The sequence below is a fragment of the Haliotis rufescens genome, unplaced genomic scaffold (assembly GCF_023055435.1).
Source record: "Haliotis rufescens isolate VD_foot unplaced genomic scaffold, xgHalRufe1.0.p SCAF_3, whole genome shotgun sequence".
Classification (NCBI taxonomy): domain Eukaryota; kingdom Metazoa; phylum Mollusca; class Gastropoda; order Lepetellida; family Haliotidae; genus Haliotis; species Haliotis rufescens.
Window position 1 is genome coordinate 61,117,254 of NW_025964001.1, and position 27,321 is coordinate 61,144,574.

The 27,321-nt window shown below is 44.2% G+C and overlaps 2 protein-coding genes across 7 annotated transcripts in view; one reads left to right on the forward strand and one right to left on the reverse strand.

Annotated features, from left to right (window-relative positions):
* The first annotated feature begins 414 nt into the window (after nt 1–414).
* LOC124132447 (protein SpAN-like) lies at nt 415–21,767 on the forward strand. The gene is made up of 11 exons (XM_048403222.1): nt 415–505; nt 4,795–5,047; nt 5,861–5,987; nt 7,955–8,021; nt 8,218–8,418; nt 9,439–9,568; nt 9,741–9,860; nt 11,141–11,238; nt 11,929–12,053; nt 13,668–13,792; nt 21,420–21,767. The coding sequence occupies exons 1-11, from the start codon at nt 434–436 to the stop codon at nt 21,566–21,568; spliced, it is 1,467 nt and encodes a 488-aa protein (XP_048259179.1). The 5' UTR covers nt 415–433; the 3' UTR covers nt 21,569–21,767.
* Nucleotides 21,768–22,610: 843 nt separating this feature from the next.
* LOC124132334 (post-GPI attachment to proteins factor 4-like) overlaps nt 22,611–27,321 on the reverse strand; it is a 49,418-nt gene continuing 44,707 nt past the window's right edge. The window contains exons 2-3 of one of the 6 annotated variants that reach the window (XM_046496215.2): nt 24,318–25,448; nt 22,611–24,107 (exon numbers count right to left, since the gene is read on the reverse strand). In XM_046496215.2, the coding sequence (XP_046352171.2) occupies nt 22,807–24,096 (1,290 nt within the window). In that variant the 5' untranslated portion in view covers nt 24,097–24,107; nt 24,318–25,448 and the 3' untranslated portion in view covers nt 22,611–22,806. The other 5 variants (XM_048403223.1, XM_046496213.2, XM_046496211.2 and 2 more) reach the window with 5 other exon arrangements.

Sequence of the window (27,321 nt, forward strand, 5' to 3'; positions counted from 1 at the left end):
TGTATCCTACCCCACCGGTGTCACCCCTCCCAAACACACGCAAAGCCAAATGAATTGTTCACCTGAACACGGGTATGGTACGCGTCAAAAAAGAGAATTCAAATATTTCCATATTTTACAAACAGTTACAATTTGCAATGACAAACACTTATCTTATGGCGCAGATTGTATCGTTGGCTGGCCAGTGTAGCTATGTCACAATCAACAGTTTAATTAAGTCTGGAGATGGCCATATCAATTACCCCGTAGGAAAAACGCCCGTTTACCGCCATCTGCTTAACAGTTGCTATGAGAATTTTCATTGGTTGAGAACGTCAAGTAGGAAGCAGGTGAGGAGGTTAGCAAACGGCTGATGACGATGGATTTGGTATATAATGAAGATTTTCTCGTCTTCATCCTCATCCTCTGTGACAAGTCACTCCCCAGCCGCATCATGGGACTTCTTCTCTTAAGTCTCCTTGTACTACATGCATGGGCTATAGAAGGTGACGCAAGGTCGGTGCAGGTAGGAGCACGTTTTTGTTTCCTCTGACCTTCTAGATATTTACTTGTTTCCTTTTACAAATATTGTTAGATTTAAAAATTAAATTTAGAATTTTATATCTCAAAAGTATAGTTTATGAACCTATAGGATATTTTCTTTTGTCATGTTTTATCTTTAATCAGTGATGTGTATATATATTTCAATTAGGCTCGATCTTGCTTAATGCACTGCCGGGCAAAAGAAAGTATGTTCTATTATCGCTAAAAAACCGAATGGTCATTCGATGGTGATGTATTTGATACTGGTAAACGTTTTGATAAGGTTTATCTTGTTTTGCTAAATCCAATTTTAAGTGTAAACTTTTTTTTACACCGGCGGTTTATATTTGTCATGTCATGTGTCAATGATGAAGAGACGATGAGCGAGGACTATGCATAGGGTAGCTGCCGTGTGATCATTGTATGTCTGTATAGCCCTACTTTGTCGTGAGATTCTGTACAATATCTGTCTGTCAGTGGTCGCCTTCTGTTAATGCCTATTTATATAATCATGATAATCAACCTGTATATAATTCTGTCCTGTAAATCTGGATTTGATATATTATGTCTATGTCTAATTTGGGGCACGGGTGGCCCAGGCGACTAAGGCGCCGAAATTCGCTGTGCAGAGTTGCGTCCCTTGGGTACCCAGAAACCTATGATTCTGGGTTCGAACCCCGGTTCGCCCTGATTTCTAGGTTCATCAGCACCATACCCATGCTCGTGAGTTTCACCGAAGTGGTAAACGTCTGAGACCTGCATCACTTCGGGCTTTCCTCCCACATTAAACTGACACGCCATGATACAACTGGAATACTGTTAAAAGCTGCATAAACCCAACTCACTCACTCTATGTTTATTGGGTTGGGATTGAACCCTATGACTTCATCTTTTTCTTTAAATTTTGATTTGTTTTATTGTAAATAAAAAAAATGTATTTGAAATATAATCACCACCTCATCACTCAGTGTTAACTACGAGGCATACAGACGGCGCCAGGGCTCAATTGGTTCGCGATATCATATATGGTGTAACGCTACAGTGTCAAGGCCGGTACACGAATCTGCTTGATGGACTGCAACAGGGAAGTGGAAGCCTTCTGCCACATACCTTGTGTTGTTACATGTGATGTTAGCACACGGGAGGAACAAGCTGGTAGACGTCCTAATTGTCCCGAGTGTACATGCGAAGTGACTCAAGTCAGGAGTCGGACATGATGTTTCCACCAAGGCTTCCGGTACCTGAGTCGGCGACTGGGTCACAGTTAAGCTACAGTGACGTACCGAAGCAGTGTAGTAATTACAGCCTTAAGCCAATGTTAAATCCTTTGACAAAACGCCATGCTTGCAAAAGTTCGCCTTTATCTCTTCCGGGGCAGTGAAGGGTCATTACGTTGTCAAGATGCCCCCCAAAACATAATTGAAACAATGTTTAAGACTTTATTATTTGAATACCTATCGCTTCACAGCAGACCGTGCCATGTTTCATTTTTCAGTCGAGAAAAAACTTGCAAGGAAAGGGAATACAGGGGAATAATATGGAATAAAAAACAAGTAATGTCTTTTGGTATCTTGCGTAATACGACCCCTGAAGTAGAACGCCTCATTGTGGCTGTCAGAATGATCAGTAGGTGTTTCTTGTAGTAGGGGGGCGGTCGGGTAGCCTAGTGGTTAAAGCGTTCGCTCGTCACGCTGAAGTCCCGGGTTCGATTCCAGACATGGGTACAATGTGTGAGGCCCCGCCGTGATATTGCTGGAATATTGCTAAAAGCGGCGTAAAATCAAACTCACTCATTCGCTCTTGTAGACGGACGTCTTATTGTGGTCGTAAGAATGATGTGTCTTAGAGTAGGACGCCTTATTGTGGCTGTAAGAGTGAACCATAGTTGTTTCATGTAACGGGTGACTTACTGTGTTTTGTGGAAGGATGCCGAGTGCTTCTTACAGTATGATACCTTATTACAGGTCACGTGCTAGGCAATCTATACAGCCCAAGACATTACCCGGTTCGCCCCGATTATGTTTCCAGGTTTTTCAGCACCATACCCCTGCTCGTGGGTTTCACCGAAGTGGTAAACGTCTGAGACCTGCATCACTTCGGGCTTTCCTCCCACAAAATATACGGACACGCCGTGATATAACTGGAATAATGTTAAAATCGGTGTTAAACCCAACTCACTCACTCACCCAAGAAATTACTCGAATTTGATTCTTCAATCAGAGGCTATCAAATCACAACAGACCCCCTCTGATTGAAACTGCCGATTTGACGGTCCTATCACCGCGTAAGCTAATATTTATAGAAAAGTTCTTCATTTTCAGTCTTAAACCTAATTCGACATTGAAAATACATTATGTTTATCTCCTAATTATGTTTAAGAATCATAACAACATTCCCGCCATGGCTTAATCAGTTGTTTCATCATTATCATCATTATCATAATCTTCATCACCACCGTACTACTACTACTACTACTACTACTACTACTACTACTACTACTACTACTACTTCCCACTTCTATTAGAAGAGGAATATTTCAGGGCTATTCTTTTAGTCCTTTGTTTTTCTGTTTGTCACTAAATCCTTTAAGCCTTTAACTTAGCAATGAGGAAGGTTATAATCCTGAATCCCTGTAGGCTCGACAAATGCAACAGTCTTCGTCTGAAACGACGCAATGTTGATGCGGGAGCAGGTTACAGCCAAACTTCAGAATGCCAATATCAAAGACAAATTTCCGGCAGAATACAAATGTAGACTTATGAAAATCTGGATTTCATAGCTGAACGCTCACAATTAAATTAAATCCGCGAATACTTATGCTGCACCCGTCATTTCGTATTCTTCTTCAGGGTATTGACAAACTCACACGAAGATTCATGTCAGACAATAGACCCCACCAACCTCGCTCAATCGCTTATATTTACCAATTATAATAGAGGGTGTGGTTTGATTAACTTGGAGGCTCTTCATGACAGAATTGTTTTGTGCACTTTTACACACATTTATTTGTCTGATGATCCCCATGTGAAGCATGTCAATACTGATGATGAAAACAAGGCATTCCACAGTTGGAGCCAAGAATGTGGGACATAATCTCAATGTAAATGTTGATTTTGTTAATGGCTATGATACAGATATGAGTGTCAACCAAGCGAAGTGCCTGATAAAATCGACCCCGACTCAGTATTTCAGGGAGAGGCTTTCTGAACGACCACTGCATCGAGTTTATGGGCAGTGTGTTGAGAAGAACACCAACCCTGCAGAGTCCTTTGCTTGGATGAAATCGGCTGGCCTGAAAAGTGAAACAGAAAGCTTTCTGTTTGCTGATCAGGACCAGTCACTTCTCACGCGACCCGTCAATGTATGATTTTGCATCAAACTGTACATGAAATGTAGATTATGCAATGAAATTAATGAGACTTTCCAACACATTGTCAGTGGATTCCAAGCTTTGGCACAAACACAGTCTCTTAAGCGACTTGATGGAATAGCTCGATCCTTTTATTACCGTCTTCACCATGCTTGTGAGTTTGACACAGATGTCCATCAATGGTACGGCACAGAGTATGTAGAGGGCGTCATGGAAAATAATAAATACATATCAGACATATCCAGGCCTACAAATCTGACCTTGTCCTTTTTTGATAAATCCAATGAAATCATTTATATCATTGCATTTTCTTTCCCTTTTGACATTTATGTGATTGAAAAAAATCAGGAAAATCATGGCAAATGTACGGACCTCACTTTCGAAATGTCACGCTTGCATCCCATATACCAAGTTGTCCGACTCCCCATTGTTCTCGATGCCTTAGGTTTGGTACCTGCCAATCTGTGACTGACATTGGGAGAGTACCCGGGTTTGCTACCAGGAATACAGCCCTTCTGACAATCTGGGTAATGCTGAAGGCTGTACTGTTTGGGAGTCTTCACATTCTCCGAAAAGTTCTGGGCGGGTTCCACTAGGCAACGCTTCCTGGGAGAAGTCCCATTCGCTATCTTGGCTGCGTGTAGAGGGGGCAAGGGTCCTGAGCTGATGATGAGCTTAGCCAGCCTGACTGTGCCAGGATCACCCAAACCCTCTTCGCTGCATTTTTATTTTAATCTGTACATAATGATAATAATATTTGTAGTAGCAGTAGCAGTAGCAGCAGCAGCAGTAGAAAAAGCAGTAGCTGTAGTAGTAGCAGCAGCAGTAGTAGTAGTCGCAGTAGTAGTCGCAGTAGTAGTAGTAGAAGTAGCAGCAGATAAAACAAGTGTTGTTGATTTCAGGGACCAAGTCGTCTGAATACGAAGGCGCTTCGTCTGGCGACTGGCAAGAAGATAGCCCGCCCCAACATGCCCCCGGAGGAGACGGGTGTGGACGGGGCGTATGAGTCGGACATGAAGCTGACCCCAGAACAGATGATGATGATCGGCAATGACGGTCAGCCGGGCGGCTCCCGCTACAGGAGGAAGGCTGTTGCACAGGACCAGTACCTCTGGCCGAACAACATCGTCGCCTACGAGTTTGATTCTGATTTACGTACGTTTGTTTAGATCGTGTTACAATGCCGCCAGTAAATAACACCCTTTATGTGCATCAGCTTCCTCGTCTTCTTGGGCCAAGCGTGTCCACTTGCCTATATAAAAACCTAGTTTCTACCCTTGCCACATCAAGGCAACTTTTCTGGGGTCGACCCTGGCGCCACCTCGCGTAGATCACAAGTTGTGCCTCTTGTAATGAAAACGCGATATCCAATCAGATCGCTGTTCTTATCTCGTACAGCTTCACAAAGATTGCGGCGACCATAGGCGATGGTCTTGTCGATCAGATAACGAAATCATTCGCGATTTCATCCCTGACACAAAAACATAGGCAATAGTTTTTCGATGAAAAGACGTGTCAACAAAGACAGGCAGCGGTACATCGCTTTCATACGAAGGTGTACCAGTCGTGGATGTTGATATGGTGAAACGTTCTCTTATTGGACTTTCGGTATGTGCGATAGTCCAATCATATTTAGCACAGAAAAGCGGGCTTGATGTGGCAAGGGTGGAAACAAGACTTTGATAAAAAAAAAAAAGAGGCTAGAGGACGGTCTTGCTTCGGGAAGATGCAGCTTCCTCAATTACAATGTATGCCACAGAAAGAATAGGACAAAAGCCATTGATTGTCCTGGGCTCATTTCCACAAAGCGAACTTAGTGCAAAGGAGATCGTAACTCCCATACTTTAACATGGGCTTATGACCATCTTAGCGCTGAGATCGCTTTGCGGAACGGGGCCCAGCACTGATAAAAATCAGAGAGCCATGTCTCGGACATGTTGTGAAGATCCCCTTTTTGTACATAAACAGCATCCAACTACCGGGACAACATCCGCCGAGCCATACACCACTGGGAAGATCTTACCTGCATCAGGTTCAGGGAGTACTCCCCTGGACTCGGCGACGAGAGTCGCGTCAAGTTCTACCAGGGTGCGGGGTAAGTGGGCAATTCTTCTGCCAGGCGTTTCTATGTTTCTACTGAGACTTTTACAGTCAGTCAACTCCCTTGCCTCGGGAAGATGACCAGAGTGCCGGGTATTTAAGTACATCGACTACAGGCAGCGGGTAAGTGGGTTCATTGTCTACAGGGTGCGGGGTAAGTGGGTTCATCGTCTACAGGGTGCGGGGTATTTAAGAACATCGTCTGCAGGGTGCGGGGTCAGTGGGTACACCATCTACAGGGTGCGGGGTATTTAAGTACATCGTCCACAGGGTGCGGGGTCAGTGGGTGCACCATCTACAGGGTGCGGGGTTTTTAAGTACATCGTCCACAGGGTGTGGGGTATTTAGGTACATCGTCTACAGGGTGCGGGGTCAGTGGGTACACTATCTACAGGGTGCGGGGTCAGTGGGTAAACCATCTACAGGGTGCGTGGTCAATGGGTACATCGTCTACAGGGTGCGGGGTCAGTGGGTACACCATCTAAAGGGTGCGGGGTCAGTGGGTACACCATCTACTGGGTGTGGGGTCAGTGGGTGCACCATCTACAGGATGCGGGGTCAGTGGGTGCACCATCTACAGGGTGCGGGGTCAGTGGGTCCACCATCTACAGGATGCGGGGTCAGTGGGTGCACCATCTACAGGGTGCGGGGTCAGTGGGTACACCATCTACAGGATACGGGGTCAGTGGGTACACCATCTACAGGGTGCGGGGTCAGTGGGTACATCGTCTACAGGATGCGGGGTCAGTGGGTACACCATCTACAGGATGCGGGGTCAGTGGGTGCACCATCTACAGGATACGGGGTCAGTGGGTACACCATCTACAGGGTGCGGGGTCAGTGGGTGCACCATCTACAGGGTGCGGGTCAGTGGGTACACCATCTACAGGGTGCGGGTCAGTGGGTACACCATCTACAGGGTGCGGGTCAGTGGGTACACCATCTACAGGGTGCGGGGTCAGTGGGTGCACCATCTACAGGGTGCGGGTCAGTGGGTGCACCATCTACAGGATGGGGGGTCAGTGGGTGCACCATCTACAGGATGCGGGGTCAGTGGGTGCACCATCTACAGGATGGGGGGTCAGTGGGTGCACCATCTACAGGATGCGGGGTCAGTGGGTGCACCATCTACAGGATGGGGGGTCAGTGGGTGCACCATCTACAGGATGGGGGGTCAGTGGGTGCACCATCTACAGGATGCGGGGTCAGTGGGTGCACCATCTACAGGGTGCGGGGTCAGTGGGTACACCATCTACAGGATACGGGGTCAGTGGGTACACCATCTACAGGGTGCGGGGTCAGTGGGTACATCGTCTACAGGATGCGGGGTCAGTGGGTACACCATCTACAGGATGCGGGGTCAGTGGGTGCACCATCTACAGGATACGGGGTCAGTGGGTACACCATCTACAGGGTGCGTGGTCAGTGGGTACACCATCTACAAGGTGCGAGGTAAGGGGGTACATCATCGAACCAATCCTAATGACACAGTGTTGAAAAGTTGGTAGGACACGTGCCAACAGACGGTTATTCTACAATCTCAGTCAGTTGCTTGAAACTTTTTTCAACCATTTTTACCTCAAATTAAACGATTTAACTAGTTGTTTTGCATTTTTCAACATATTAACTCTTATCAAAGTAGTAATTGGTTTTCATAGTATTAATTGTGTCAGTTCTTCTCAATAATAGCTTCAGTAGCACGCTCCTATTAAGAAGCAGGCGAAATTTCAGGCATAAAATGGAGGCCATATTTGAAATGGCGGCCATCCTGAAAATGGCGGCCATTTTGTTTGGGCCTATAGCCAGAATTAATCACCATGGTTAAAGCTTTCATGGGACCAAGTTTCATGCTTTTAGCTCAAAGTGCACAATTCGGCCATTTTTTTACGTTAATGATATATGAACGGACGGAGAGCGGGTGGTGGCGTGTCTTCAGTAAGGTTGACGTGTGTTGTTCTTCAGGTGCCAGTCGGCCATAGGACGGATTGCTGGTGGACAAGAAACATCTATCGGCTCCAGATGTAACACTGTAAGTCTGTCTGCCTTGATGTAAATACGGCCATTGAACCATAAGTACCTCGTCTTACACACATTCTGAAATGCCAATCGACAGATGATGCATTAGTCTTAACGATCAGTTACGACACAGGGCTAGGTTTTGAGAGTTTAACATTACCATATGAACATAACTGATTGAGACGCTGTGAATGACGTTGTTGTGGCAGATGGGGTCTATAGCTCACGAGATAGGCCACGTGTTGGGATTCTACCACGAGCAGTCCCGCCCTGACAGAGATGAGCACGTGTCTGTACACATGGAGAATGTCACCCCCAAGTTTCAGTACAACTTTAAGAAGTACGGAACCTCCCAGGTCCGCACGGATGAACCTTACGATATCGGCTCAGTAATGCACTATGGCTCACTGGTGAGTAGACGTGTTTCTTTCCGTCATAGAGGTCCATTGGTGAGGTGCTGAATAGGATATATATGGAATACTGTAAGGGACACTCTCGCGATCTCGACATTTGGAAACGAGTTAAATATGCCCCAAACACGAGAATGCGAGATCGCGAAAACGCGAGATTTGGCAAAAATCTCGCGTTCTTGTCTTTTTAGTACATATCACAAAATGCGCGAGAATGCGACATTTGGACAATCTCGACTTTAATCTCAAATTAAACCACAAATACACGACATCGCGAGAACGCGAGAATTCAATTTCAATTTTTCGCGTACTCACGTTTTAGACGCTCTTACGCAAAGGCTCTACACAAAGTCTTTAAATATTTATCAAATAACTGAACTTATTGAAGTAGTGTATCAGCGACGGGAACGTCAATACACCACTCTTATCTATTGAGCATGTGTGTGTGAGTATATCCCTTGTGACAGTACCACAACGGGTGTGTAAGTATATCCCTTGCGACAGTACCACGGCGTGTGTGTGAGTATATCCCTTGTGACAGCACCACAGCGTGTGTGAGAATATCCCTTGTGACAGTACCACAGTGTGTGTGTGTGTGAGTATATCCCTTGTGACAGTACCACAGCGTGTGTGTGAGTGTATCCCTGGTGACAGTGCCACAAGGTGTGTGTGAGTATATCCCTTGTGACAGTACCACAGTGTGTGTGAGAATATCCCTTGTGACAGTACCACAGCGTGTGTGTGAGTATATCCCTTATGACAGTACCACAGCGTGTGTGTGAGTATATCCCTTGTGACAGTGCCACAAGGTGTGTGTGAGTATATCCCTTGTGACAGTACCACAGTGTGTGTGAGAATATCCCTTGTGACAGTACCACAGCGTGTGTGTGAGTATATCCCTTATGACAGTACCACAGTGTGTGTGTGAGTATATCCCTTGTGACAGTACCACAAGGTGTGTGTGAGTATATCCCTTATGACAGTACCACAGCGTGTGTGAGAGTATATCCCTTGTGACAGTATTACAGCAAGGACGGGAAGTCACCCACTATTCTGCCCAAGGAGGATGGCGTGAAGGGCTTCATGGGACAAAGAGATGGTCTCAGCTTCATGGACGTCAAGACCGCCAACGACCTCTACGGCTGTGCAGGTAACGACGTTGTCTTTCGAAATAGGAACGTATATAATCTTGTCACAATTTCTGTAATTTATGATTCTGAATCAGTCAGATATGTTTTCACTTTCAAGATTTTAGTGAAAACGTTTTGTTTAATTTACCATTATACATGAAGCACCCGATGTCAAACTAACTTCTCCTTCAGCACACTGTCCATCTTCCCTTCACTGTAACAACATGGGCTTCATGGGTGCCGACTGTACTTGTATGTGCCCCTGGGGCTTGACCGGTGACACCTGTGACGAGGTCATCTCCTCGACAGCACGTGAGTGTCAACAGCTTTTCCTGGGTCATTGGGGGGCACGGGTGGCCCAGTCGTCTAAGGAGCCGCGATTCGCTGTGCAGAGTTGTGTCCCTTGGGCACGCCAGAAATCTATGATTATGGGTTAGAATCCCGGTTCGTCCCGATTATGTTTCTAGGTTTGTCAGCACCATACCCATGCTCGTGGGTTTCACCGAAGTGGTAAACGTCTGAGACCTGCATCACTTCGGGCTTTTCTCCCACATTAAGCTGACACGCCGCGATATAACTGGAATACTGTTAAAAGCGGCGTTAAACCCAACTCACTCACTCACTCGTGGGTTCATTGGTATTCCTAAATTACAGGCGGATCTTCTCTCATGTCCATCCGGGTTACAATTGGTCTTCAGCATACCAGTAAGAGGAGACTAACGTGATCCATTGGTCAGGCTCCCTGACTTTGTTGGAATATTGCTGGGTGCAGCGTTTAATAACGAATATGAAATAGCTACGGGATAAATCGCAAAGAACAATGAAGAACGAAGCGTGGTTTATTTCACGATAGAACATTGTTCTATCATGATGTCATTTCTGGAGATACGACCCTGCGCTCACAACTTGATGACGTAACTAGGGCGACATTATTTTTGAGAGGGTAGTGTCTATTGAGTTGATCCCCATAGATGTAGCACGGCAACGCAGTTAAATGCGATGGCCCTAACGATCGCACCCGAAAGTGGGAGAGATATTACAATCGGTATTGGGAGATAAAGGCACAGATAATCGATGTAAAAATAGTGCGTATACCAAACTTAACCCCCCGTACATAAAATGGAGTTGTCCGACATTGCCGAGGTCGGATTGTATTCGGGGAGTCATCATTATTTAAATACGGGTAAAAGTTTTTGAAGCTTGTACAATTTATTGACATCCTTAAAAAAGATATAAAATGTTGATAGCTCATATAAGAAATAAACGACTTGTGGTCGTTGTTTAGCGTACAATAAAACACTGCAAGGAGAAAAAACCACTCCGGGCTGCGCCTATCATGGTTTATTCTCGCTGCAGTGTTTTATTGTACGATAAACAACTCCCACTCGTAGTTGTCTTAAACAAACAAACAAACAAACAGGCTGATTTAAAGTAACCGAGCTACCATATGCAGTAAAATATCTATATATACATCATCTTAGGAATATAACCTTTGTGCCATTCATTACATTAAGATTTAAAGAAATATTACTGGCTCTTTATATAGTGGCTTGAATGGAGTTAAGATTTCAATGTGACTGTTTTCTGCTCAGATTGCGGGGGAGTACTGACCACTCGTGACGGGACCTTCACCACTCCCAACTACCCTAACGGGTACGGCGGCCCCGTGACGTGTCACTGGCTCATTCTCGTGAGTACGCCACCACCATGCGACATTGACGACGACAGTACATATCGGGAAATATCATAAGCTGTGACAGTATCACGAGGGGAACATGGGGTTTTATGCCTCCAGCGTTAGGTTTTATACCACGAACCGGAGGATGCATTTATCTTACAGACATGTTTTAATGTGACATCGTAAAAGAATTAAAACAAATGCAAAATTGATAGAAAACACCTGTTCGATTGAGCTGAGGTTAACCTGTGCTAGGTCACGTGAATTTCGTTGACTCGGGAAAAACGGGCGGATTTCTGCTTTGAAGCGGGATATAAGGGATGTATTCTATCTCTGAGAAATCCACGTGCAGCCTGTATTGCTCGTGGCGGGATATAAGAGATTTGTTCCTCCACTGAGAAATGGTTTACCCTCCAAGGTGGGTTTCACAGTATTTTATCAAAATCACGTGGACCAATCAAATCTCATCATTCTGACAAGAAGGTATGATAATTAAATTTATTATAACATTGAACGGTGATGTACGCAGATGGATAAAAAAAAATATCATTTTTTAGTGTTGTTGATATTTTCTTGCGCCCCAAAATGACCAATTTTTTTCAAGATGACTTTAAGTATTAAGCTGATTTTCAAACAAAAACATTTTTATGAATAATAAATCTTTTTTTTAAATCTCTCCTTCGTGACCCTCCTGTTTTGTAGGGTCCCCCCGGCTCCAGCATCAAGTTGTGGTTCAACAAGTTTGAGATGGAGGATGACGAGGACGCTCCGTGTGGTTATGACTGGGTGGAAGTTCGCACCCTCGGGCCTCACCTCGTGGGACCCAAGTAAGTCACGCCTCCTTTATAGTAAACCTTCCATAAATACCAATACACGGTGTTTCCAAATTACCAGTTGCATCAATTGCATGACGCATGATATAGATTAGTGAAAAGAACCTCCGCTCTTTATCCGCGAGCGTCATACCAAAAGACGTTAAAAGATGGTACTTGTTGTTACCCTGTCTGGCGCTCGGCATTAAGGGGCTAAAACAAGGACTGGTCGGCTCGGAGTCAGTATACTGTGTCTGAGTGGGGTATTCATGTTAAACTGCGGCATGGTATCTCAGTGGGCTAGCACTATAAATCGGCATCAGTCCGGACTAGTACAAGCAGCCACACAAACACACACACGTACATGCACGTCGCTATATAAGTGCAATAATCTTGGACGCGACGTTAAACCCCATTTCACCTCACCACCTCACCTTTATCCGCGAAGATCCGGGTTAGAATTTATCTCTGCTAGCCGGAAGAGGTGACTAACAGGATCGGGTTGTCAAGTCCGTGACTTGGTTGATTGCTTGTCATCGTAGTCTGATAGTGTGGTTCATTGCTCCCAGTATTATCACTTGGCTGTCTTCAGCAACGCATGCTTTAAACAGGCGACTATTCTTAAGATGCGACTAACGGGATCGGGGTCAGTTCGCTGACTTGGTTGATGTATATCATGAGTTTTATCCTAATTGCCTAGATCGATGCTAATTATATCAATCACAGGTTTGTCTGGTCCAGACTCGATTATTTACAGGCCACTGTCATATAGCTGGAATATTGCTGAGAGCAGCATTAAACAACAAACAAAACTTCAGTGTGGGGTGTATATTGTGTATAGCGTGACACCTATGTATGATATATAATGTATATAGCGTGACACATATGTATGATGTATATAACGTGAAACCAGTGTATAATGTATATAGCGTGACACATATGTATATTGTATATAGCGTGACACCTATGTATGATGTATAATGTATACAATGTATAGTGTGAGACTTATGTATAATGTATATAGCGTGACACCTATGTATAATGTATATAGCGTGACACCTATGTATGATGTATATAGCGTGACACCTATGTATAATGTATATAGCGTGACGCCTATGTATAATGTATATAGCGTGACACCTATGTATAATGTATATAGCGTGACACATATGTATAATGTATATAGCGTGACACATGTGTATAATGTATATAGCGTGACACCTATGTATAATGTATATAGCGTGACACCTATGTATAATGTATATAGCGTGACACCTATGTATGATGTATATAGCGTGACACATATGTATAATGTATATAGCGTGACACATGTGTATAATGTATATAGCGTGACACATATGTATATTGTATATAGCGTGACACCTTTGTATGATGTATAATGTATACAATGTATAGTGTGAGACTTAGGTATAATGTATACAGCGTGACACTTATGTGTAATGTATATAGCGTGTATAACGTTTATAGCGTGACACCAGTGTATAACGTTTATAGCGTGACACCTATGTATTATGTTTATAGCGTGACACCTATGTATTATGTTTATAGCGTGACACCTATGTATTATGTTTATAGCGTGACACCTATGTATAATGTATGTACTTGTAGGATGTGTGGAAACGGCCCCTCGACACACTTCGAGCACGACAGCAACGCGCTCTACGTCCGTTTCCAATCCGACGACTCTTACAACGACTTTTCCGGCTTTGAAGCAGGCTACTCCATTGAAGGAGGTGATTATTACAGTGCCGATGTGTACTACGACGATTACGACAATGATTACGATAGCTACAATACGTACAACAATCACAACGACGACGACGACTACGACAATACGTGGTACTGAAGTTATTGCCAGTGTTTTGCAAATTTCCGGGTCGTCTTGGAACGGTTTCGTTTGCTCAATGAGTTCGTTATAGCAGATACATTATCGAGTTTTGAATACAAAAAATAACATCAAGCTGTTGACTCAAGGACGATCTGAGACAATTATGTAATGAAACCCTACTGTGATTTTCTCAAGTAATTATCATGAGCTGACCGATTTCAGACAAACAATTCGAATATGGTTGTACACGTTACGTGACCCCAGTCAACATTTGCTTAAATTTTATACCATAAATTATTTGTAAACATTTTGAATAATTTAACGATTATTTTGCGCTTAAAAAAACATTTCATCGAGACTAAAATAGTTATGTAGATAAACATATTTTCACTGCGTTAGTACATGAAAGTTCGAGGCACCGACGGGCGAACTCTCTTGTTGTGTCTGTCTATTGTTGAGTCTAGCTCTGTTGTTGAGTCCGTGTCCATTGATGCGTCTAGCGCTGTCAGGTCCTTCTCTGTTGTCGAGGACCCGTGAAGATCCGGGGTAGAATAGGTCTTAAGCAACCCATGCTTGCCGTAAAAGGCGACTATGCTTGTCGTAAAAGGCGACTAACGGGATCGGGTGGTCAGGCTCGCTGACTTGGTTGATGCATGTCATCGATCCAAATTGCGTGGATCGATGCTCATGATGTCAATCACTGGATTGTCTGGTCCAGACTCGATTATTTACAGACCGCCGTCATAAAGCTGGAATATTGCTGAGTGCGGCGTTAAACAACAAACCAACTAAATCTGTTTTTGTGTCTCTGTCTAATGATGAATCTAAATCTGTAAATCTGTTGGTGGTGTCTTATATATGTTCTCTTTGTTGTTTGTTTTCCGTATCCGACAACTTTCTCTGCCACAGTTAGTTGTGGTAGTTGATGTCGTGCGGTCGTAGCAGTGAGGGACAGCAGCGCGACGTGTGGCCCCTAGGTAGTAGATAGCTTCTGACGAAAATCTTTAATATTGTTCGTCAACGTCACCCCAAGCGTATGGTGGCAGACATGACGGTCAAGCGTTGACGTCAGCGTTATATGATTTAGACGTACTTATGAAATCCTACTCTGTCAACACACGGGGCGGTGGGGATAGAATAGTAGTTAAAGCGTTCGCTCGTCACGCGGAAGACCCGGGTTCGATTCTTTACATTGCCACAATATTTGAAGCCCATTTCTGGTGTCCCCCGTCGTGATATGGCTGGAATATTGCTAAAAGCGGCATAAAACCATACTCATTCACTCAATCACTGTCAACACACACGTACACTAGAAAGGTCCCCGTGAAGATTCGTCTTCAGCAGACCATACCCTTAAGAAGCGACTTACGGAAACGAGTGGTCGGGCTCGCTGACTTAGTTGATGCATGTCATCGATCCCAATTGCATAAATCGATGCTCATGATGTTAATCACAGAATTATCTGGTCCAGATTGGATTATTTACAGACCGCCGTCAGAAAACTGTAATATTGTTAACCAACAAACACAAACAAACACACGAACGAACAAACAAACACAAACACGGACACCTACATATTACCAGGAACGGTAATCGTATGGGTTTCAATCTAATCAGTGGTCGTCGTCCTCGCCTTGCTGTCTCTCATGCGTTGCATTGTCTCCTTATCTTTGCATTGATTATTTCTTGTAATTTGTACATTTCATCCTCTAATGACCTAAAGCCACGTTGTAATGTGCTTCTGGTTTGTGGGTTGTTTTTCATCAAGATTGATCGGGGAAATCGAAAATTAAATGCACTGTAATTTGATGCCACACGGAGAGAACCAAACCATAGTGAGTACGTAAGGGTAAGATATATGGATGAACAACTTCTTTATTACAATAAGGAGGGACGTTTCAGTGTAGATTATAACACCGTTATCAAGCTAGTGATGCACAGAGTATTTTGTTGTTGGTGCTTTAAGTTTTTAAGAGGTCGCCTTCTGTCTGAGTAATTTCGGCTGACCTGTCCCTCTTTGGGGCTCATGTGTGTGAGTAGGGTACACATATCTATTGTGAGTTTGGTATTCACAGAATTTCTGTTTTTGTATTGATATGATTTCAGAGTGTGGTTGAAAAGAATTTTTTATACAGGTGGGAGGCAGTGTTTATTCAGTAGAGTAGATTTAAGGTGTAGTAACACTGGGGTGGAGAAGCCTGTTACGTACACAAAAGGGTAAACATATTGACTGGTGAAGTCAGTAATATAAACCATACTCTGTACATCATTTGCTTGATAACGGTGTTAGAACCTACACAGAAACGTCGCTTCTAATTGTAATAAAGAAGTTAATTATGAATGCATCTTATCCTTACTTACTCACTAAACATTGGGCCCACTCCCCCCCACCCCCCACCCCACCCCCTTTCCACACACACACACCCTCTCCTTTCCGTCTTTATCTTACCTCCTTTCTAAGAAACAAAGTGGATCTTAAAATGAAGAACTAAGGTCTGATTTTTCTCTATTTTATTTTCATTCTTAGAAGTATTCCTGTGCGGCGTTAGGAATCAAGCAAACACATACCATATTCGACGTAATAAGCGCCCCGCTCTAATAAGCGCCCACGGCGACATTTGCTAATGTATTGGCTAGTGAACAAGCCCAATTAGCACCCCTTCCGATTGATCAATGTACACAAGACTTATTTATTCGCGTATAATACGCACTCGTGTGTTATATGCACCCTTAATTATGGGCAATTAAATTCTGGAAAAATATATCTGTCGTACATAAACACTTCAGGGTGTCAGCATAAACCACGAAATTTATCTTTCAACTCTGTTTTTTTTTCACCAAAATAATATTCTTATAAGAGCCACCTATTTCTAATTTCGAGAGCGCCCTGGGCGCTTATTACATCGAATACGGTTCTTTGTTATGTAAATTGTGTGAGTGACGGGTCTACCGGTAGGGCAGGACATGCTTAAACCTTTCTGAAAACCTTGTGTCATCGCTGATTTTCAGTTATCCATTCATATATTTTTTCACTACTATTTGTCCTTATACCCGCATGGAATCGGTCTCAGCAGGATGGTTGCTATCAGGCATTGACGTTTGACACGTAATTGTTTTGGTTTAAAGGGTCCCTTTTTCTAAGATTTGTGAATGAATTATTAACTACTGTGAGATTATGCACTTTGAATATAGTGGTATCAGAGTATCGGGGATATGATATTATTAATGATACTGATGCAACACCTATTCAATATGTAAAGGCGCCGCGATTCGCTGTGCAGAGTTGCGTCCCTTGGGCACACCAGAAACCTATGATTGTGGGTTGGAATCCCGGTTCGCCCCAATTATGTTTCTAGGTTTGTCAGCACCATACCCGTGTTCGTGGGTTTCACCGAAGTGGTTAAAGTCTGAGACCTGTATCACTTCAGGCTTTCCTCTCACTGTTACTGACACGCCGGGATAAAACTAGAATACTGTTAAAAGCGGCGTTAAACCCATCTCACTCACTCACTACTAAGTATGATCCGTCAAGTTTGATATTTATTACTTTGCTAGGAACCGATGCTTTTTCAGTGTTACTAATACAGTAAACTACGGTTATAACGAACTCGAGGGGACCACTAATTTTAGTTCGTAATAACCGTAGTTCGTTATAAGCATACATACAGCATATCTACAACAAATGGTCGGGACTAAAAACTAAGTTCGTTATATCCGTCAGTTCGTTATAAGCGTGTTCGTTATAAACGTAGTTTACTGTAATGGTAATAATCTTTGCCTCACCTCTCTGCCATCTCGTCATCTTGCTCTTTTGAAACTTGCTCGAACTCATTCGTAGAACAAGATTTAACATAGAACGTTTCAGCATTGGATGTATCGTGTTGTGTGACGTGTTGTACATAGCATGCCTCACACCAATACCGTAGTCATGCTAGTTTCCTTCACCCTATTCTCATTTTGTTTCTGTGTGTATCAATCGTTTGTTGTATTTTGCATGTTTTGTTATTTTTTTATAATAAAACCGTTACGTTACTTGTTGTGTTCGTAATGTCTTTTCAGTTTATTGTGTGGATGTTCATGACAATAATGTTCTTTGTCCGTTATATTATATGGACCGCCCCCGTGGTCTAGTGGTAGAGCGTCCTCCTGCAGAGCGGAAGGTCCGAGGTTCCATCCCCGGCCGCGTCGTACCCAAAAAACGTTAAAAGATGGTACTTCTTGTTACTCTGTCTGGCGCTCGGCATTAAGGGGCTGAAACTAGGACTGGTCGGCTCGGAGTCAGTATACTGTGTCTGAGTGGGGTGTTGATGTTAAACTTCAGGATGGTATCTCAGTGGGCTAGCACTATAAAATCGGCATTAGTCCGTACTAGAACAAGCAGCTACACACACACACACACACACACACACACACACACACATATATATATACACGCACGTCACTATATAAGTGCAATAATCTTGAACGCGATGTTAAACTCCATTTCACCTCAGCTCACCGTAATAATAGACATGTATGTTGTATGCGTCTTTGCGTCTAATGTACAAAGCCTACGGAGCTTAAACTTCGTGTTGTTTTTCTAAAATGTCCTCGCAGAATTCCGCTCCGATTTAAAACATGGCCATTTTGGCGGCCATATTGAAAATGTCATTTTTTGCATAATAATTATATTTTGAATTTTGATCGACTTTTGACTTGCGCGTACCTCGTTTTCGAATGTTAATGCATTTTCGACATGAACTTTGCATGAATTATCTTCGATATTGTGTCTTTTAAAAAATGCTCACGTGCTTTGTATCAGATGTTTAACATGACCACCAAGACAGCCATTTTAAGGAATCAATTAATGGCTGTTAATCGACCATCCTTTCTCAAACTGTTTTGAAATTTTGCGCTGGTGTATTACGTAGTGCGGTTTAACATATGCGTTCCAGTTTTGCGATATGATGAATTTAGACCTTGATGACGTATGTAACAATGGTAAGCGTCACCAAAGTGACACGGTTGTCATGGGCAACACAAATATCTTATATCATTTGTCCCCACTGCACACAAGCCTACAGCAATCTTTCATCCAATTATCTGCACATATTGGGGAGTAACGGCAACGAATCTGTTTTCGCATATGGTAGCCAGGGAAAACAAATTTTAGTTCGAAAAGTCAATGTTACTGCAACATTGGGAGACGCCGTCAAATTATCTGCACATTTGGGGAGTAATGGAACCGAATCTGTTTTCGCATATGGTAGCCAGGGAAAACACATTTTAGTTCGAAAAGTCAATGTTACTGCAACATTGGGAGACGCCGTCAAATTATCTGCACATATTGGGGAGTAACGGCAACGAATCTGTTTTCGCATATGGTAGCCAGGGCACACAAATTTTAGTTCGAAAAGTCAATGTTACTGCAACATTGGGAGACGCCGTCAAATTATCTGCACATATTGGGGAGTAACGGCAACGAATCTGTTTTCGCATATGGTAGCCAGGGAAAACACATTTTAGTTCGAAAAGTCAATGTTACTGCAACATTGGGAGACGCCGTCAAATTATCTGCACATATTTGGGAGTAACGGCAACGAATCTGTTTTCGCATATGGTAGCCAGGGAAAACACATTTTAGTTCGAAAAGTCAATGTTACTGCAACATTGGGAGACGCCGTCGGCAGTATGGCCTAGGGAAGTTTAACAATCCTACTTTTTTTGACATAGGAGAATATTGCAAAACAATTTTGAGCAGAACCAAATTGTCCACGGACGGCGGGCCACAGTTTCAGCCAATTTAACTGATGTGTCAGTTTGACCTTGGCTGATAATAGTTGGTAGGGACCTACATCACATGGAGAAGGGGCTTCTTGTGATGGACTGCTTCATAGGTACATGGACCCCAATACCCCGCGACACCTTGCTGTTACAAGATCTTGGCATCTTCTCCTCTGACACTGCTTGACTGATGAGGCTGAAATTTGGCATTTCAGTTGTTTTTTATGAAGACGTCTTGTCTTGTTTAATCACTGTTTTTTTTGTGGTTAAAAATCCTTCAAAATCACATTTTACAAAGTGAAGTGTCATAAACTTATAACATCTAAAGCCAGGTGAGCTACAGGGCCTTGTGGCTTTGTTTTTATCTTTCACAACGGGGTGCTTATTGCTCACTCACAAACACACGATGGTATTGAAGTGGTTTAGTAGTGCCTTTATTTACAAACACACCACGACCCACTGTGGTAGTGCCTTATTCACAAACACACCATGACCCACCGTGGTAGTGCCTTATTCAGAAACACCATGACACACTGTGGTAGTGCCTTATTCACAAACACACCATGACCCACTGTGGCAGTGCCTTATTCACAAACACACAATGACCCACTGTGGCAGTGCCTTATTCACAAACACACCATGACCCACGGTGGCAGTGCCTTATTCACAAACACACCATGACACACTGTGGTAGTGCCTTATTCACAAACACACCATGACCCACTGTGGCAGTGCCTTATTCACAAACACACAATGACCCACTGTGGCAGTGCCTTATTCACAAACACACCATGCCCCACGGTGGCAGTGCCTTATTCACAAACACACCATGCCCCACGGTGGCAGTGCCTTATTCACAAACACACCATGACCCACTGTGATAGTGTCTTATTCAGAAACACACAGTGACACTCTGCAGTAGTGCCTTATTCACAAACACACCATGCCCCACGGTGGTAGTGCCTTATTCACAAACACACAGTGACACTCTGTAGTAGTGCCTTATTCACAAACACACCATGACCCACTGTGGCAGTGCCTTATTCACAAACACACAATGACCCAGGGTGGCAGTGCCTTATTCACAAACACACCATGCCCCACGGTGGTAGTGCCTTATTCACAAACACACAGTGACACTCTGCAGTAGTGCCTTATTCACAAACACACCATGCCCCACGGTGGTAGTGCCTTATTCACAAACACACAGTGACACTCTGTAGTAGTGCCTTATTCACAAACACACCATGACCCACTGTGATAGTGCCTTATTCACAAACACACAGTGACACTCTGTAGTAGTGACTTATTCAGAAACACAACATGACTCACTGTAGTAGTGACTTATTCACAAACACACCATGACCCACCGTGGTAGTGCCTTATTCAGAAACACCATGACACACTGTGGTAGTGCCTTATTCACAAACACACCATGACCCACTGTGGCAGTGCCTTATTCACAAACACACAGTGACACACTGTGGTAGTGCCTTATTCACAAACACACCATGCCCCACGGTGGTAGTGCCTTATTCACAAACACACAGTGACACTCTGTGGTAGTGCCTTATTCACAAACACACCATGACCCACTGTGATTGACGTTTACGTTCGTGCTGTAGGTTAGGACGAAGGTTAAAGTTTAATGTGATGCGTCAGTATTCGTTCTAGCAGCACCATCATACGGTTATCAAAGACACAAGATAGCTTCGTGTTTATGTGGTTTCTTTATGCTGCAAACAAGATTCATCGTGCGTAATTTCCAGGGTCAGTGGGATGGGGTCCCTGGGCGCCCTGGTCCGCCTGCAGCAAGGCGTGTGGTGGAGGGACAAGGATCAGACTGAGGACGTGTCATGTCGCCAAGTGTGTTGGACCCAGCATGCAACCGGAAGTGTGTAATACACACACATGTTGATAAACTGTGTGAGAGACAATCGTAAGGTTATGCCAGGTTTTCAAAGGAGTTGACTGAGGTAATATGCCGAGATTGGCCAGAAGCAGAACCTTGACTTCCCCGTGGCTTATATCGAACTGGCAAAGCACATCTGTATATAGAGTTCTTTTCAGTCATCATATATATCCTTACCATGTAATAAACAGATATATACTTACAACTATGTCTCTTATTTTATCGCCAAGCCAAGAGCACATTTTGTCTTTGGCGAGCGGATGTCCGGTGGTTCGATCCCCTGTTCGCGTCATACGAAACGACGTTGAAAGATGGTTCTTGTTACCCTGCCTGGCGCTCGACATTAAGCGGACTGGTCTGTACAATACGTGGGCATCCATGTTAAACTGATGAATATGGTATCTCAGTGGGCTTGCACTATAAAACCGGCATAAGTCGCTGTTCGAGTGCATTTATTTTGAACGCGACGGAAAACCTAATATGTCCTCACAACCATGACTCAAGTACATTCTCTCTCTCTCTCTCTCTCTCTCTCTCTCTCTCTATATATATATATATATATATATATATATATATATATATATATATCTCAAACTGAGTACCATATGGTGGAATGGGGTTTAACGTCGCGTCCAAGATTATTGTGCATGTACTTATATAGCGACATGCATGTACGTGTGTGTGTGTGTGTGTGTGTGTGTGTGTGTGTGTGTGTGTGTGTGTGTGCTTGTACCAGTCCGGACTAATGCCGATTTATAATGGTAGCACACTGAGATACCATGCCGCAGTTTAACATGACTACCCAACTCAGACACAGTATACTGACTCCGAGCCGACCAGTCCTAGTTTCAGCCCCTTAATGCCGAGCGTCAGACAGGGTAACAAGAAGTACCATCTTTTAACGTTTTTTTGGTACGACGCGGCCGGGGATGGAACCTCGGACCTTCCGCTCTCCGGGCGGACGCTCTACCACTAGACCACGGAGGCCGTCCTTGTATTAATAGAACCAGAAAGAATGCTAGCATGTGTAAAAGAGACGACACAAACAAAAGGGTTAAGTGTATATTAACATAACTGATCATGAATGACTTGGATGGTGCATATCATCGTATTCGAATTGGGTGGGTCGATGCTCGAGATATCAATCATTGGATTGTCTGGTCTAGACTCGATTATTTGCAGGCGTTCAACAACAAACAAACCAAACAAGCAAACAAATAAACCCAGCCTGTAGCGGTTCCGTATCACAAATGAAAAAGGAACTCATCCGGGCGTTTGTTGCCGATTTTCAATGATGTGTACATTCCCACGTGGTAGAACAAGTTGGGCTCAAGCTGGAAGGCCGGCGTGCCCGTCGTCCGTGTGAAGTTGTAGATGATGAGGTCGGTGTGGGTGCCGGGGGGCGCGGCGGCGAGGTGTGACACAAGGGGTCGGACCATGTGGGTGGGGTAAAGCATTGCTTGAGTACAGCACCCTGGGGAAGAGCGGAACTGGTACAGGTATTTGGACACCCTCCTAAGCTCCAATACGTTCTGTCGACCAACAGCCATAGCAGTAAGCATCAAGAATAACATCCCCATAAGGAAATACCGCCCATAGAGCTTGTTTACCATCACTCTTCCTTTCACCACAAACGTCAATACGTACATGACAAATACAAAAAAGCCCCCACCAATACAACTAATACTGCAGAGCTCAAGAAGACGAATCAACTCAAACGCGAAGCCTTGCCATCTCTGTGGGTAGTACAGTTTTAGATATGCGAAACTCTTATTTTGTTGAATCATGTCTGTGTTAGGGCCAAAGTGGTTCCCTAGGGTGTAGTGTAGCACTGGGGCCAGATCGGGGTGGGCGACGGCGTCATCTTCCACCATCAGTATATACCTAGGCCCAAGTGACTGGGCCACTCGCATACAATACATATAATCATACGTCTCTTTCTCGTACACATCCTCGTGAAGCATTTGGTCGTAGGTAACTGTTTTGTTGTTGGGAACATGAAAGTCTCGTGAGTGGAAGTCCGACGACCCATACCTCTCTGTAAATGGCAGATATCGCTTGAGATCCACAGCGTCTTTGTGTGAGTGAGGTTTCACGTCGACGTTACATATAAATACAAATGTCTTGCCCATAAATTCCCTGCTTTTGGCGAACTTATCAAGAGCTGTTGCTGACTGTACGAGGTATCCCATTGTCCTGTTACCGTCATCACTGCGAGGCCTGTTGACTGTCAATACAGCCACAGCCAGGAACACTTGGTTGCCCTTCTCTAGCAGGGATGTGTAATACCTAGAGTTGTCTGTGGACAAGTTCTCAATATAACCTCGTGCCCTTTTCACCCTTTCTCTGTTCAGTAAAACAGCTTGTTTTGATGCATCAGCTCTCCGTGTTGTCAGTTTGAAATATAAAGAGAAGGGCATAGTGTAGCAGAGTAGAGGCAACAACACCAGGAACTGTAGGGAGAAGACGGCTGTAAGGGTACCAATGTGCCCCCTCTGTATGCAGCCCGGTCGCAACATCATTGTCGGTCTCATCTGTCATACGTGTAGTATATGGGCCGAACGTTACACACGTAGGTCTCCAGACAGTGCCACACATGTAGTATACGGGTCAAACGTCACACAAGTTGGTCTCCAGACAGTCACACATGTAGTATATGGGTCAAACGTCACACACGTAGGTCTCCAGACAGTGCCACACATGTAGTATATGGGTCAAACGTCACACAAGTTGGTCTCCAGACAGTGTCACACATGTAGTATATGGGCCGAACGTTACACACGTAGGTCTCCAGACAGTGCCACACATGTAGTATACGGGTCAAACGTCACACAAGTTGGTCTCCAGACAGTCACACATGTAGTATATGGGTCAAACGTCACACACGTAGGTCTCCAGACAGTGCCACACATGTAGTATATGGGTCAAACGTCACACAAGTTGGTCTCCAGACAGTCACACATGTAGTATATGGGCCGAACACAACCAAGGTGGTATCCAGACAGTGTCACACATGTAGTATATGGGTCAAACGTCACACAAGTTGGTCTCCAGACAGTGTCACACATGTAGTATATGGGCCGAACGTCACACAAGTTGGTCTCCAGACAGTGCCACACATGTAGTATATGGGCCGAACGTCACACAAGTGGGTCTCCAGACAGTGCCACACATGTAGTATATGGGCCGAACGTCACACAAGTTGGTCTCCAGACAGTGCCACACATGTAGTATATGGGTCAAACGTCACACAAGTTGGTCTCCAGACAGTCACACATGTAGTATATGGGCCGAACGTCACACAAGTTGGTCTCCAGACAGTGTCACACATGTAGTGTATGGGCCGAACGTCACACAAATTGGTCTCCAGAAAGTGTCACACATGTAGTATATGGGTCAAACGTCACACAAGTTGGTCTCCAGACAGTGTCACACATGTAGTATATGGGCCAAACGTCACACAAGTGGGTCTCCAGACAGTGTCACACATGTAGTATATAATAATAATAGGCCATCTATATTGCGCATATTTCCACACCACTCAGGGGCATGCTCAAAGCGCTGTTATTACCCCGGTCACTGGATCAGAATGTAATCAAGAATCATTCTCAGCTCCCTGGAGAGTATACAACGAATTCGTTACGAATGTCACATATGTGTTAGAGTGATCAACTATTCACACACGCGAATTGTTAACGAATGTCACAGGTACCTCAATAAGGTCTTCCATTCCCCAAGTATGTTTGTAGGCAGTGTCACAGATACGTCCCAAAGCCGTGAATGTCCCAGATACATCAGAACGGACAATATCACCTCTGAATCCCGTCTTAAGTTCGGCCATCTTGATCCAGTCAATGGAATTTCTGCTGAGGTCACTTTCATCCACCTACAACATCACATCATCATCAGTTAAATACGCACACCCATTCGCAAGTCAAATATCAAAATGCAGTCGGTGAAGGAAATAATTGATTTCTTTGTCTTTTAGTGACGTCTGTGAAAACGTGAATAAGTCGGCTCCAAAAGAAGTGCATATTTAATATACCCGTAATATCTACCCGTATTGTTTCCTGTCAGTTGTGCACACGCCAGGTAGTATGATACGGGATGACCAGAAATCTGCTAACACGGCCTGGTGGTGTGGGTGACTATGTCAACAGCAACCTCAGGTAACATCCAGATGCACGAATAGGTCATGGACACATATTTGATCGGGATGGGCGGCGTAACCTCGGAATGTCCCCAATCCTTTATCTCCCGTCTGAACCCCCCACATTTGCACTTTAGGAACTGTCTACCGACAGACGCCACAACACAATACCGTCACATTAACGGAACAGTTACACAAAAACACAAGTTTAAAATGATCCTTGTGCCTGAGAGATGATAAAAAATATACTTCGAAACAAACTTTGTTCACTAAGAATGTGTGCTCCTGTTATGTTTTTACAAAACAACAATGTTTAATCAGAATATAATTACCTCCACGTACACACGTGCCTGTTTCTGTCATCTCGCCCTAATTCAGTCTGCAATGTTGAGCAATCCGATATTTGATACGACACACGTGTCATTTTGTGGCGTCGGTCCTAAGACCCCGATAACGTTGAAGATGTCAGTATTTTCACATACCAGTCAATTAGAGGTTAACACGTGACTCCAAGGAGGCTCTACACGCCCAGTCAAATTACTTTTACATACTGTCAAGGTGTGTCTGTCCCTCGAACATTTCTCCTGCCAGGGGCGGATAACTCTTTTGTTTGTCAACTGTGACGTTCAGTAAACGTGTGGATCGATAAGTGTTTGCCTCTGAGTGATGCTTGAGAGCAACACACTATTGAGTTGTGTTTACAGAAAACAAAACATTAATCACGTAAAGCTAAAATGTACCATGTATATCAACTACAAATTAAAGCTTTAAATATTTTACAAAGCTTCGTTGAATCGCGTTAGGTGTTATCAATTGTTGAGGTGACAAAATATGCAACGTTTGTAATCTCTTAAAGGTCAAACAATTTATCCTTGTAAACAAAGAAGGTAAGCTGTGTTAATCCACCTCGCACCCCTACATGCCACATCTTTCTTGTAGTTCCGCTTGTCCACCTCTCTCTCCATCTCGCATCCCTACATGCCACATCTGTCTTGAAGTTCCCCTTGTCCACCTCTCTCTCCACCTCGCACCCCTACATGCCACATCTGTCTTGAAGTTCCCCTTGTCCACCTCTCTCTCCATCTCGCACCCCTACATGCCACATCTGTCTTGAAGTTCCCCGTGTCTACATCTCTCTCCACCTCGCACCCCTACATGCCACATCTGTCTTGAAGTTCCCCGTGTCTACATCTCTCTCCACCTCGCACCCCTACATGCCACATCTGTCTTGAAGTTCCCCTTGTCTACATCTCTCTCCACCTCGCACCCCTACATGCCACATCTGTCTTGAAGTTCATCGTGTCTACATCTCTCTCCATCTCGCACCCCTACATGCCACATCTGTCTTGAAGTTCCCCTTGTCTACATCTCTCTCCATCTCGCACCCCTACATGCCACATCTGTCTTGAAGTTCATCGTGTCTACATCTCTCTCCATCTCGCACCCCTACATGCCACATCTGTCTTGAAGTTCCCCTTGTCTACATCTCTCTCCACCTCACACCCCTACATGCCACATCTGTCTTGAAGTTCCCCGTGTCTACATCTCTCTCCATCTCGCACCCCTACATGCCACATCTGTCTTGTAGTTCCCCTTGTCTACATCTCTC

Excerpts from the sequence above, each read along its gene's own strand:
- LOC124132447 (XM_048403222.1), top strand. The coding sequence starts at position 434 with ATGGGACTTCTTCTCTTAAGTCTCCTTGTACTACATGCATGGGCTATA. Across the intron at positions 5,048-5,860 it reads CGAGTTTGATTCTGATTTAC|CATCCAACTACCGGGACAAC; the intron begins GTACGTTTGTTT and ends GTACATAAACAG. Across the intron at positions 5,988-7,954 it reads AAGTTCTACCAGGGTGCGGG|GTGCCAGTCGGCCATAGGAC; the intron begins GTAAGTGGGCAA and ends GTTGTTCTTCAG.